The sequence below is a fragment of the Anneissia japonica genome, unplaced genomic scaffold (assembly GCF_011630105.1).
Source record: "Anneissia japonica isolate Jap-2015-1 unplaced genomic scaffold, ASM1163010v1 scaffold2057_len18065_cov188, whole genome shotgun sequence".
Lineage (NCBI taxonomy): Eukaryota > Metazoa > Echinodermata > Crinoidea > Comatulida > Comatulidae > Anneissia > Anneissia japonica.
In genome coordinates this window covers 3,515-17,764 of record NW_022719133.1, presented here as the reverse complement: position 1 = coordinate 17,764, position 14,250 = coordinate 3,515, and the positions used below count along the sequence as shown (strand labels likewise).

General features: G+C 33.0%; 1 protein-coding gene across 1 annotated transcript; it reads left to right on the top strand.

Annotated features, from left to right (window-relative positions):
• The first annotated feature begins 828 nt into the window (after nucleotides 1–828).
• Nucleotides 829–12,562, top strand: LOC117110855 (transcription factor 7-like 2). The gene is made up of 4 exons (XM_033253688.1): nucleotides 829–970; nucleotides 5,555–5,761; nucleotides 8,920–9,082; nucleotides 12,377–12,562. The coding sequence occupies exons 1-4, from the start codon at nucleotides 861–863 to the stop codon at nucleotides 12,545–12,547; spliced, it is 651 nt and encodes a 216-aa protein (XP_033109579.1). The 5' UTR covers nucleotides 829–860; the 3' UTR covers nucleotides 12,548–12,562.
• Nucleotides 12,563–14,250: the final 1,688 nt, after the last annotated feature.

Genomic DNA, 14,250 nt, shown 5'->3' with positions numbered 1-14,250 from the left:
ACTTTTATATTTTGTTCAATAGAGATTATGTAATAGGCAGTAAATGTGTGGAAAATAAAATTGAATTGAATTAAAATAGGATTGAAAATGCGCCCCTTAAATACCAAGATACCACTTATTATATTTCTTTCTTATGCTTTTCCTAAATGATGTTTCATTATATAATTAATAATAAAAAGTATATTTATTGATGAGTATTAATTATAATATAGATTATTTAAATATTTTCTTCCCCTTTTTTACTGTTGAGGCATATTTGCCATTTATATACGATTTATCGTTCGTATATTTTTTGATGAGTTTTCTCTTACTCTTATTTTACCCTGATCACGTAAACTTTTTTCTTCTTTCGTTTTCATTTTGTATTCTGTTCCTCTACTGGCTCAGACTCTCAATCTTAAAATGTACTGTAGGCTAACGGTTGCCTCTAGTTATAACATTATTTAGTATGCCCTGCGACCACAAAACATAGGAAACGTTCATGTAGTTGTGTTCTCATTTTCTCTTCACTTGCTAATTCTCGTTTAAAATACGATATGCGATGTTTACAGTATACATAACAAATATATGTTTTTTACTTGTCATCTATTTTCTTAAATGGTAATTTTACAGTATTGTATAAAGCATTCATCACTACATAAAATAAAATTGTACAGATGAACAGTTATCTATAAAATTTGACATCACACTGTCATAATGTAATGCAACATTTAAGATTCTGGATATTAATTATATAGTGCATTACCTGACCAACAACATTGAATTAAACAATTTTTTTTGGGTGGGGGGAGGGGGGTGCTATTCATATAATTATTTTTTGTATATTTGTATAATTTTGTATTTTTTTGTTTTTGCATTAAATGTTCTGCCCTTTCTTCAAAGGTATACCACGCTCAAGACATGGAGGAGACATCGGCCACTTTTACCCCTTATCTCCAGGACCATATAGTCCACTTGAATATGTGCAATGGTAAGGCTTGTATGGAGTTAATATATAATGTATTATTTTCATTATTTTACCCATATATAGTTAAATGACAAGTGTTTATGTAGCACTGCTTCATCAAAATTTTGGCACTCAACAAAAGAAAATTAAAATATGTATATGTTATAAATTCAAGTTTATCAGATTATAAACCTTTATTAAACAATATTTAATTTTTTTCTGGCATTAAAACGATAAATTATTAGTCACTTGTGCCATTATTAAAATTTTTATTGAGAAAGCACAACATGTTGCGTTTGGTTCCTTGAGACCAGCAGTACAGCACCACGTTAAGACGTTTATCGCTCTGGGACATTGAGTACCCTCATTCAGATGCTACACGAGCCTTGACAGAGTTCGCGCATAATCATCATATTCAATCACGGTTGTTCCACTGCTGCATGAAACTTTAGCATGTCGTTTCCAGAGGTCTCGATCTCTCGCTCTCTGATACTGGTTGGCATATCCCCAATATTGTTGTATTTCATCTCTTCGTCATGACCGCATAAAGCCTAAACTCAAATTTTTAACAGTAACTTGTAAAAGTAATTAAGATATCTTATTTGCGAAACACCAAGAAGAAAAATTATCTTTAATATTATCCCTGAGGGTAGGATTTTCCGAATTTGGCTCTATCATGATTATTATTCTTTGCCAACCACTATATTCATTATATACACTATAGTAGTGCTACATGATGGTAATCAGACAGATAAGGTGTTGAATTGGAGCTGACAATGCGAAGGTCTCGACGGTTCTTATCGCAATTTCTCTTATTACAAAGTTTCTTCACTATATCAGGAAATATTGATCGCATAACATTAAGTAACACAATCATATTAAGGGATGATAGAAGTTGTTATCAAAACCATTAACTTGATTGGAGTCTCTTAGTTCTTTCGTGGGAGATATATAAGATAACTAGAGGGAGGACATATAACGAACCGTTGTTATTAATACCGACCGCACTGATACATACACGATGAAGTTTGTCAATTTATATTAATCCAATTATGGCTAGGGGAACTCCCTTAACATTATGTAATAATTATAGGATAATTACCCACAGGCCAATTCACTCAATAAACATTGTTGTGCATGCGGCTGATAGAGATTCCACTTACAAAGACCTTGACAATCGTTGTCCTTTACAAGTCAACGTTATTTCAGCAAGCTTGATAAAGATGCGTTAAATCGTGAAGGTCTGTGACAACACATTCAAGTGGAGGCTAGTAGTACGATTAACTGCTGTAACATATTATTCCAAGTTTCATGAGTCCCCGTAACATCACTACTTACGTTTTAGTTTTAGTAAATAGTAGGCTAGACTACACACCATTAGCTAATACCAAGACCAAGGAATTACAGTTCGGGCAAAACATTATTCTAAATATCGATGTTCAGCATCAAAAATCAATAATTAAATGAGTATCTGTTTAGCATACTCTTTTTCTTGATACAATAATACTATTTTTAGGAATCTATTATTAGACATGTAATTTTCTATATTAATAAGTACTGCAATCAAATTACATAACAAAATAAAATTTGATTTGAAAGTATTGGTTATTGTTTTTTATTATTGTATAGATTCATTTTAAAAATTGAAAACTTGGTTGATTAAAATAGACAAATGCAATAGTTTGTTTTGATTTTACACTACAACAGGAGTTATCTATATCAGACTGGAAAATTCCATTAATATTCACTTAGTGTCTGTGAAACATCGTCAATGCAACTTCATGTAAATCTTAGATTATTCCGACTGAGTTAATTCTAAGATTACTTTAACGGAATCTTACGGAGCATTAAGTGGAATTGTTAAGGAACAAACATCTAATAGATTTAGACAATGAAGGATTCCTATCAACTCTACAACTTTCACTCTCGACTTTATCGTACATGTTAATGTACGCACTTTACCAGTTAAAAAAAAAAAAGAAAAAACATTTTACAACGTAAATCATCTGATACGTATTCCCAATGCCGGCCTATTCCCACAGATTGTTAACACTTTACAATACTGCAGATAATTCTTTATGCTTCGTTGATTTCTGAATTAAGCTTACTTTTAATCATTGCACCTAGAAATGTTTGTAAATGCTATTATGGAAATGCATCTGATATAAATCATTCGTGGCTGTGGTAATATTTTAATTGCATAATAAATTTCAGCGTTACCAGCTTTTTTGATTGCGATCCATTTGTAGGCGATTCTAGCAACCATTTGGTGTGACAACCTTGAGACCTCGGCGCAGCGCCCTACATATGCGGCACGTATCTTTTGACACTTTCACGGTTTTCAGTCAAATTGGCAATGTGGAAACAACAATTAAACACTCAGTGTCTTCCTACATCCAGGAGATATTCTCCAAAGTCAAGATGTGTCCGGTATATTGACTGATTTGGCTGGAAAATGTGTTTTTTGGAGGTGGAATTCCGCCAGATGACTGTAAACGTAGCGTGATTCCTTTCGTTGCAATTATTAGTACAACATGAGCTTATCAAAGATGTTAACTTGTTTCAACTTTAAAAACATATAGGGTCGCAGCTCGCCTCTTGTGGAAAACGTTTATTATTTTTACTACGTTCTATTAGTGTCTAATTACAAAGTGTATGATATAAACAAATCTGAAATTAATGTCGCAAACTCAGTACTAAATTATAGATAAACATAGCAGATTGACATACGTTTATCCAAACAAGAACCTTATGCTCAAAATTTAAGGGAAAATAGTATCTTTATTGTTGATATTAATAGGGTTGAATCTATAAGAAATGTTTTGTTACTTAATTTGAGGTAAAAATTCAACATACTATAATATGACCTATAGTAGTAGGTACATTAATGCAAAGCTTTATCGATGCGTTTTGTGTTAAGTGTAAGTACCTTATGAATTATGCAACAATGTTTCACATTTGACCTCTAAACTTGATGAACTTTTCCTTCTATCAAAGATACCAGTAGACTTTATTGTATTTGTATTTATAAATATTTGGCTACATCATTATGTAATATTAATATAAAAAATTATACTTGAAAATGAGGAATTGGATTTTGATAAAATGAGATATTTTTTACAATGAGATGTGACGTAATAGAAGGGGACCCTACTTCACGGGACAAGACGAGATGGGAATGGACGTGATTGAAAGATGTGATAGTAAGGGATATAGTGTATTATAAATTGAAAGAGATATGAAATGATAATTGGGCCATGACAGGATGTTATTGCAAAAGGCAGATAAAGATCGGATGGGACGAGATGAGACACGATGAGTTAAGGTTAATCCTCAACAAAATATACACCTTCTTTCGCTATTGGGAGGGGAAAAAACTATAATTTGACACCTTTCAAGCTAAAAAAACAAAAAAAACAAAAAGAAAATTAAACTTGATTAAAAGTACCATTCCACCCAATCATAATTAGACATGTCCTAGGGCTATCAAACGTGTATGATTACAAGATTGATAAAAAGAAAACAAAAGCAAGGTAATGGAGAACCTTGTGGCTGACTGCTGTCAAGGTTGCTGAGGTTCATAATGCTAATAGCACCGGGTGTCTTCCTTGACAAATAATCGCGGTGTGCACGTTGTAATCAGCTATTAATGTGTATCTTCACTAATGGCAGTTTTGGCAGTGTACTTTTCCTATGATCCTTGAATGTTGGCGAAATATTAGATTTGACGATTGCGTAGTACACTCTGTAAACTCATGTAATGAGTTAAGCCCATGGCTATTTGGATCAATGTGTGTGTAATCTAGCGTAATTATCATAGATGCATTTGTGTTGGATTCAGTCGGGAAATGCGATTTACGGCCACGTTTAGCAAGGGACCACTTCTTGCACACCAGTAGATGGGATAATTTGTCCAACCAGCTGGGGGCTCTACGTCTTGCGCATAACTTATAGATATATCCATTCATCTGGTAAAATAATATTAAATTTATTAGGTTATAAAATAAAAAATGAAACACCATATGTACACTGTACTTGTGTTCGAATTCTACTACTATTAAATTGATAAGTTTTATAAAAAAGTACAATAACATCTTGCTTAACATCGAAGCTGGACTACTGTATGCTTGCAGCCAACTATATGAACCATTCATATAACTGGAAGACCATTTATTAATTACATTTTTTTGTTGTGAAGCGAGGAGGAGGAGGATGGCGATGGTTGTAACCTGGTGCGTGTCAAATTTAACACAATTCTTTTATTAATATCTTCAGTTTCCTCGCTCAGATACGTTGGCTTGGCCATTAAATTTAGATGGACTGTGATCATGTCCTAGACAATTCTTCTATCGTGAACTTGGTCTTCAAAAGCACAGTTAGTATAGGTCGCCATATACACTGTTACAGGTGCTTGTAAGCAAGGGATGAGTTCCTGTGCTTATCTTGTAGCTTAGCTACTAGATGGAGCTGCCTTGCGCAACCTTGTACACTCAGCAGTGAGGCTGTATGATTCTGCAAACATTAAAATATTATTATTAGAAGATATGAAATTTTATCAAAGTTGTAGTTAAAATAATAAAATAAATGTATATATTTTTTTTCTTTCAGGCAACGACAGCCCTTTTATCCTTTCTCCTCAACAGCATTGAGGTCACCGTATTCCTCCCCTCTATCCGTAAGTGCTGCCAGCATACCTAGACTAACACCCACAGGTTTACCCCCTTCACATCCAGCCATGCATCTACCTGGAATGCCCCCTCATGCAGCGATTTCTCTTGGTGTGAAGCACGATTTACAGCAACATAGTAACGATAGGTGTGTATTTTTTTTTTCATATATATTTTTGAAATGACTATTAACGGTTGGTGTAGCAGTTGTGGCTTGGACTTTGAGGTCACGCTTCAAAATTATCTCCGTGCATTTCGCATTAAGCAACTACATTTTTCTCTCTATCCTGATGTATATCTGGGTACCAGCATGTGCTAGGAAGGTAAACAGTCTAAAGTTCAATGAAGTTGCAAACTCCTATTTTCCCCCCACAGTGTTGCACAGTTTGGCCCAAACATCAGGGAAAGAGAGATAGCCACTTCAGCCTGCAAGGTTGTAGCTGTAGAAAACTGAGGGTTGGAGATAGACATTTTAAGGGTGGGTGGGTTTAACATTTGTAAACTTAAAATAATAAGAGTGGATTTTAAAGGATGGAAAATTGTATTAACAAGGGTGGGTGGAGGACCATGAAAATTGACCTTAGACTGGATTGAAAACTTCAAGGCTGGGTGGCACCACCCCCACCTCCACCTACTATAACTACATCCCTGGGCCTGTGAGCTAAGAGCTCCAATTTCGTATTTACTTTTTGTCCCTATTGTAGGAAATATGTATAAACCCCATCATTTTTAAAACCTTTAGTTTAGATGAATCATCTGTTATTGTGAGAATATACACAGTTCTGAGAATTTTAGGGGTCAGATACAATGATACCCAAAGTCACTAGCCTTTAGACAGTTCTCTAGGGCAGTTTATTGGATCACTACTAAATTCTGGAACAAAATGTTTCTATAGGAAAATAATTCTCAGCTTAAGTAATTAAAATAATGATATAAACAAAATATATATTTTGAAAGTTTTTGAGGAATTATTTAAATCCCAATGTATGCCCTCCTTCTAATCGACGTACGATCATGTTATAACTACAAGTCTAAAGAAGTACGCCCCCTATAATTAAAGTGAGATTAACACCCGTATTCTAAAGACAAACTTTAGTCAAACTTCTAACTAGAACTTCATTAGTCTTAGTTGCAACTTCAATTTGTATTTACAAACAACGTAGTCGAAGTTCTAACTACGACTAAATCAAGTCCTAGTTGTAGTTCAGCTGTAGACGGCTGGCAAGCAACAACTATCAAACTAACCAATGGAAAGAGCTCATTTTAATAGACAAAATTTTAGAGATTCAGTAATGCGGATGAATATTAATCTGCCATCTGTCTTTCAAAAACATATTTCCTCATAATTTATAATAGACCATTATTTGTCTAATGTTCTATAATAATAAATATATTAGTCGTTGACAATATAGAATATGAACTGTCACTGAAAATTTGCTTTCTTTGGAGAACTATTATAGTTGAGGTTGAGCGAGGGTGGTGCCATCTTTTTTGTTGTTGTTGCGGTGAAGCTACGTGACCGCAACTCGAGGGGATTTCATGCAAATCAGGAACTGTTGCATGTGGCTAGCAAAACATGTTAATTTTGCCTTTTTGAAGATAAACGTAATGCCTCTTTTCTTGAACACACTTGAGATACATTAGACATATTTACACAATCGTTTATATTCTCTTCACTTTATCGTAAGTTAAAAAAACCATGTTTTTAGTGGGGTAAATAGTTCAAGTCGGCGATTTAGCCTGACCCTAGACTGACTAAAAAAATCGGCCTGAGGTGGTATAATTTTAATCGAGGTTCGCATGTTTTGGTCATAGTCCTAGTCGAAGTTTGTTTTAAGAATACGAAATAATGTAATTCATAATTTTTAACGACTAAAGTTCGTTTTAATAATATCGGGGTATGAGTCATGGTTTTCAAACCTCTAGCTAATATTAGCTTTTGAAATATATGCATTTTAATTATTTGTTCACATTCAATATTAAAATTCAGTTGGTTATCTTGGTCCTTTTTTGATCATAAAAATTAATTGTCTTAGAAATTTCATGGTAGGCAAGGTTATAAAAGTTAACCCCATAACCTATTATTCCAAATAAGATAACCATTGACATAATTACTGTAAAAAAATTAAAGGCACTCCGTATATCCAACAGTATACTTTTAAATCATATTCTCCTCATGCAAAAATCTACCATTCCATATCAAATTTTTATTGTGTTATTAGATCGTATGTAATTGGATTTCATTGGTTATGATGCTGAGCATGTGATTAGATGTTGATCTTTTTTTTATAGAACATTTTGAAGAACTGTGTTACTGCTAAAAGTTGGACCATAAACCTATGATCAATAAAAAAAATGCTTTGCATGTCTTCCCAACAATAGTCAGTAGATGTCGTGCAAGAGATAGTGGTCATTTTACATCACAGACCAGTCCTTTGCCAATTATATTCATACAATTTCGTCCATTAGTCAAAATTCTAGATGGCTTTCAATGAATGAATTGCAGTAAAGACAAGCCATGTGACATGCATTCCACCGACCATAAAGATAAATCATTAAGTAGGAAACATACACTGCTTTTATAATGGAAAGGCCTCGGCGAGGGTCGTACATTTATCTCCAAGCTTTTCATCAAGCTTGTTCAAATTCATTACCTTCGTTTTTATAGCATTTGCCTGTTGAAAAATTATTTCTAAGCTGTTTTCTCTTCTCATCTTTTTGAGATTCTGTTGGGGTATGCAATGCTTGTCACATTCAGTCTCCTCACTCGATTTTACAACATATGTAATTCTTTTGTGTTTGCCTGAATTCTTCTGATGTTAAGATATCGGATTAGTTAAGAGTTCGTAACGATGTTAGGTTTCATTTTTATTTCATAATCTCCGAAGCTGTGGATATTTGTTTTATTACCTATCCTTAACCAACTTGTCGATATCACTCAGTAACCCGAGTGCGATTCCATGTATACTACACCGTTGCCTTTGTAATTTTTTTCCTTGAAGAGTAGTTTAGCAAATTTATATATTATTGACTGTCAGTTTGAGTCAGTGTTGTAAGTTCTTAAATAATTGATAAGGTTATCCATTTAAACCTGGATTTTTTTTTCTTCATTTTTTTTGTCTTTGTAGTAAATTTGATCTACCTAGTAACCTTCTCACTTCAAAGTTACTCACTATCACTTCTGTTGATAGTTAACATATTCCTATAAATACAATGTTTTTCTCTATGAAGTTTCTACACAGTTACTACATGACACTTGTTTTCAAGGATTTTCTTAACTGATTATATTTTCTTTACATCTCGCAGAGAAAGAGAGAAGGAGGCCCCACGGCCACCCGAAAAGAAACGTCCCCATGTAAAGAAACCACTTAACGCATTTATGCTGTACATGAAGGAAATGAGGGCGCAAGTCGTAAAGGAATGTACTCTGAAAGAGAGTGCTGCTATTAACCAAATACTTGGTAGAAGGGTGAGTCCATTTTGGATGTATTTCAAGTTAATTGGCTAATAAGCTCTCAGTCAATCAAATCAAGTATAAAGTAATCAATCAAATAATCATCTGATATACGATCCAAATATTTTTGTCGTGAGTAAATTTCCCCTCATGATTAAAATCGAAATGATACTGGGTTTGGTCTACAGGAGGACATTGTGAGACAATGGAAGAACTTTGTTAGATGGTATGAGATCATTGCATTATGAACCTTTTAGATTGATTGATTAATTGATTGATTGATTGGTTGATTGATTGAAATGAGGGTATATTCTATGCCAACATGTATATTTCATGAGAATAAATATTCACAGTATTTTTAGAAACAGTCAATTTTGGATAATTCTTTTTTTATTTAACTGCATTATCAATGTATCATTGTTAATCAATTGGCTGTCTGACTGACCAACCATTCAATCATTGGTTAATAAAAATATGGAAAAAAAAACTTCAATGTAGATGCGCAAAGTTTAATAATCTTTCTAATCATGCTCTGATTAATATTTTATTGAAAATGTTCCTTGAATTATTACCTGAGAATTATTGATTTAATTTAAGATAGTTGTCTTTTGTTCTCTGATTTATTTGACGACATCATGTAAGGGTTCGTTTCCAATACTAGGAAGGCATGTAATAGTTACGAAATAACAAGGTGATTAACTTATAAAGGAATTGAAAAAATAAGGTGACACTGAAATAATTCATAGTAATATTTACAATACATTTTAATTTATTAAACAAATGTCTGCCAGTCAGCCTACCTAATAAACTTCATTGACCACAATCAATGTATTTATCTTCTTCATATCGCGAAGAGGCTGTGCGAAGAGCATACTACTAAAATCATTCTAATATGTGCTGCTAATGCACACTGCACAGTGATCACTAAGCAACGAACATAGATATAGGGCCCATAGCAACTGCACTGCAACCAGCAGTTTGATTATAAAAGTCCAGAAAAGTTGATCACCGTCACAACTGACTTAAAAAGTAATTATAGTCAAGTACTTTCTTACACTATAGGAAATAGAAGCCTTATGAACCATTATTTCTTTAAAAAATTGCCTTCTTCCCTGTGGGCTGCAGTTGATTTTTTTCAGGGAATAATGGCTCCTTAGCCTTCTATTTCTTATCGTGTACTCAAAACCTGACTATAATTGCTTATTACATGGGGGGGGGGGGAAAGATGGTCAAAAAATGAGTATATGTATTTTATACACTCTTAGACATCTTATTATATAAATTTCAATTGTTTATTTCCAACTGTTTGATAATTGAATAATCAACCACTATAAGCACAAGGGAAAATCATTCTAAAAAGAGAATTTAATTGCTGTTCAAATAAACAGATGAATAAAGTGAACCATAAAGTGACGTCCTGCTTGAAGAAATATGAGTTGGCAAACAACAAACCACGTGGCAACATACGCACATTTAAGTAGCCATTTACGTCTAATTAGTTGAGATCGTTTGATAAGCCGCTTACAAATACAAACCAAAACATTCAAGAGTGTTAGAGAAAAAAAACTTAACTGATCGCTTGGTCCGTGATGTATGCTCTCCAAACAGATAATAGCCCGAGTCCCCGGAGAGGGAAGATGATCTCCATCACAGTACGTTTACACCTCTTGGATGGTCTGCAAGAAACCAGTGTTTGCCGGCAAATGTCCTTAGAGGGAAACTCTATTGTCAAATGTTTGTTAATGTTACCATTAATGTCAAGAATATTGGCTAATTGGTGGCTACTTTGTACCGAATAACATGAAGCTAATTTTCTATTGAAAAAGTTAGACTTTGTTTATGGTAGTTTTATGTACATATTTTGAGATTAATCATATTTCCTGTCCTTTTTTTTAACATAAAATAAAGGAAATTAAAAGAAAAATAAAGCACTTCCAAAAAGGAGATTAAGAAGATAAGATTGTATAGATCATAATAATAATATACTTTTCTTCCTTTGATGATTAAAAATGACCTTGATAGTCAGTTTATTAGGTTATACCAAAATTTCTACTTCAATTTTGTTGGTCACTTTGATTTATTTTCTTGCATCAAACTAAATACATTTTGAATATGCCTTTCATGAAAATCGTATTTAAAATGTATTTTAATGTGTTTTTTTTTTTGTTTTGCTTTTTTTTTTGGTGACAATTTATCTTTAAATTAGATTGATCACTATTTTACTGATAATCATTGCATTGAATAAGCATAATACAGTCCATGAATAAAAGGTTTATATTTAAACATCTCTGAATTTTTTTAGTCAAATGCAAACAACTGATCAAAATATTATTCTGTAGTAACATTGTCATTAGATAGGGTTTGACCTCCGGCTGTGTTTTTTTTTGCGTGATCGTATAAGAATTTTCTCAACAAAAAGTAGTAATTACATCCATTGACCTTTCAACTATTTGTAATGCTTCTTAATTGATTTGTTCATTGTGTGTTAAAACTGTGTAATTCCCTTTTATTGTCCTATCTGTTTTTATTAAACCATCTCTTAGCCGTCTTATTATTGTTGTTGTTAATCTTACGTGAATACCATACTTAGAGTAATTATTACTAGTGTAGGCCACTGTTATAATCAATTATTTGATCATGAGCCATGAATACTCACTGCTTTGGAATTAGCTATGTGGATACTGCTTAGAAATATTTTTTTGCCATCATTTGCGTTCACCCATCTTTTAAATTTATCATCCTGTGCTCGTCTTTCTAATTAAGCAGGTCTTTTGATTCATCTTCAAGAGAACCTTATTTTTATTGACCGTTAATCCTCAATCATTCACCTCATCCACGCAACGATCATTTAATTCACTTTGCAGTAATCCCTTCGCAGTGATAAATCTCTCCGCAATACCATTGGTCTTCCCCAACCCTGCATTTTTAATTCTTCTCTACTAAATTATCCTGCATAAGCATCATTATTTATCGTCAGTTTAATAATGTTCATAAACCCCTAGCCATCCTTTCTATTTAACATCATTTTTAAACTATTTTTATCTAATTGCTAGATCAACTTTATTGTTACTGTATATTATTATTTATAAGTCATAGATTAAAGTTTCAACCAGGTATAAATTCTAAAACTAAACTAATTTTATTTTTTGTAGTAAATCTTCCTTACAACTGTACGTGTTCTTAAATCATTTTTATTTTTAAACTTAAAATAATTAGTAGTATTTCATTAGTATTTTTTTGGAATATTTGATTCTTCTGTAATATTTGTAATTTTTGCGCTAACTTGCATTGTTTTTCTCTCCTATTCAGTGGCATGCTTTATCAAGGGAAGAGCAATCAAAATATTATGACTTAGCACGTAAAGAAAGGCAACTGCATATGCAATTGTACCCGGGATGGAGTGCACGGGACAACTACGCCCTTGTCAGTAAGAAAAAGAAACGCAAGAAGGACAAATCGCAGGGGGATGGATCAGGTTAGAAATACATTTTTCTTATATACATATATTGGAATTTAGAAAACATATAATCTGTTAATTCTATGAATGATGTTTACTCAATGAAATAAGAATTTTGAGGTACAGTATATAAGAGTAATTCTAGAATGGCAAGAGGGTCTGACTGTCGAGGTTTCCTTGAAATGGAATCCTATGTCGTAAAAGGCTACCAGAAACTAGAGGGCGCCCACTTCAAAAGAACATAGAAGACTTTCATATCCAACACATTCTAATAGGGCGCCACCTATCTTGTGGTACTAATTTGTTTTACTTTCAATTTTTGTGCATGTAAAATTAAGACAGTTGGACCTCTATACTCTTTGTAGTCAGTTGGCTTACAATTATGTCTGAAACTATTTTTGAACAGCTAAACCAGGCCTCCAGGTTTGTGTAGGCATCATTGGATTATTGCCAAATCAGTAACATAGAATCTTCTATATTGGAATAGTCTCCCTCTTCTCCCACTGAATTTTAGAATTCAGAATAAAATATGGAAAAATGAAATTTGCATTTAAATTCGAAGCCGTATGCAGACCAGCAAATTGTAAAAACATGTCCTAAATAGGCTCATGATGACATCATGATCATGACTATATAAAGGCACATCATGATCATATATGGGCCAAAAAAACAGTTTTTTGTCGAAGAAAATTTCGATAATCTGGACGGTGCTTTTGTGTCATTTCTGGATTCAACTATGATGGGGCTGAGGTTGTTGGACCTCTCCATTCATTCATTCATTCATTCATTCATTCTGGTTTATTAAAATGATAAAGTTGGGCATTGCAGTATTGCACTGAATTGCATCAAACTAACAATATCCATAAATTCCCTCCCTCTTTCCCCCACTATTTCAAATTCCTTGATCTGCCACTGATGTACCTTCATAATATCCTTCCAATCTTCATGTGCTATAAACTGTTCATGCCCAGACACTGGAATTTGCATCAATACAGATTTTTTATTGTATATTAGACAGATAATGATGTATGAGACCTTTGATCCGTCCAGAGAGCGTTTGATGTGCAGTTAATGTTTGGAAAAAAGTAAGGAGTAATTGTGTTGGCTAGATCACCAAGTCCCCAGACACTTCTAACTATTAGTATTCTAGTCTTTTACGCTTCCAATTTTCGAAGAACGTAATACAGTACACCAACTAATATAATGATGTCAGTTAGTATTGTAATGTTTTTTTTTTTTATCAAAGGTTTCTAGGTGTTAGTATGTTGTGTTTCTTTAAAGGTATATTGTCTGTTAATATTTGGAAAACAGAAAAAAAAAATCTAAACCTTACAGAACTTCAATCAAATTTATGGAATTGCTCATTGTTAAGGGATCAGTTTCTATGAGACAGTTTGAAACAAATAAGCTATTTTCCTGAATTTCAGATATTTTACTACATTAGGTTTGCCATTCCGAAAACAGTGCACTGTAAAAATGCAGCAGTATTGTATACTTTATTACAGAGAAGCCGTAATACTTTTACTCATATTTTTAAAAGGTCTATGTAGTGAAATGTAGAAAACCTAAATAATCGAATTGTTTTTTTTTTTTACCTTTGCAATAAAAATTTAGATCAAAATGCTTCACTTTTCACTGATTTATAGACATTTAAATCCTTTAATTGATACCAGCTAATTTAAGTTTTTTTTTTCAAAAGAATAGAAACTTTGTAAGGGTTATGTCT

What these genes read in the sequence shown, in the direction of transcription:
- LOC117110855 (XM_033253688.1), top strand. Translation starts at nt 861, where the DNA reads ATGTTCTGCCCTTTCTTCAAAGGTATACCACGCTCAAGACATGGAGGA. An exon ending in CCACTTGAATATGTGCAATG is followed by an intron (nt 971 to 5,554) that starts GTAAGGCTTGTA and finishes TTTTTCTTTCAG; the next exon opens with GCAACGACAGCCCTTTTATC. An exon ending in ACCAAATACTTGGTAGAAGG is followed by an intron (nt 9,083 to 12,376) that starts GTGAGTCCATTT and finishes TCTCCTATTCAG; the next exon opens with TGGCATGCTTTATCAAGGGA.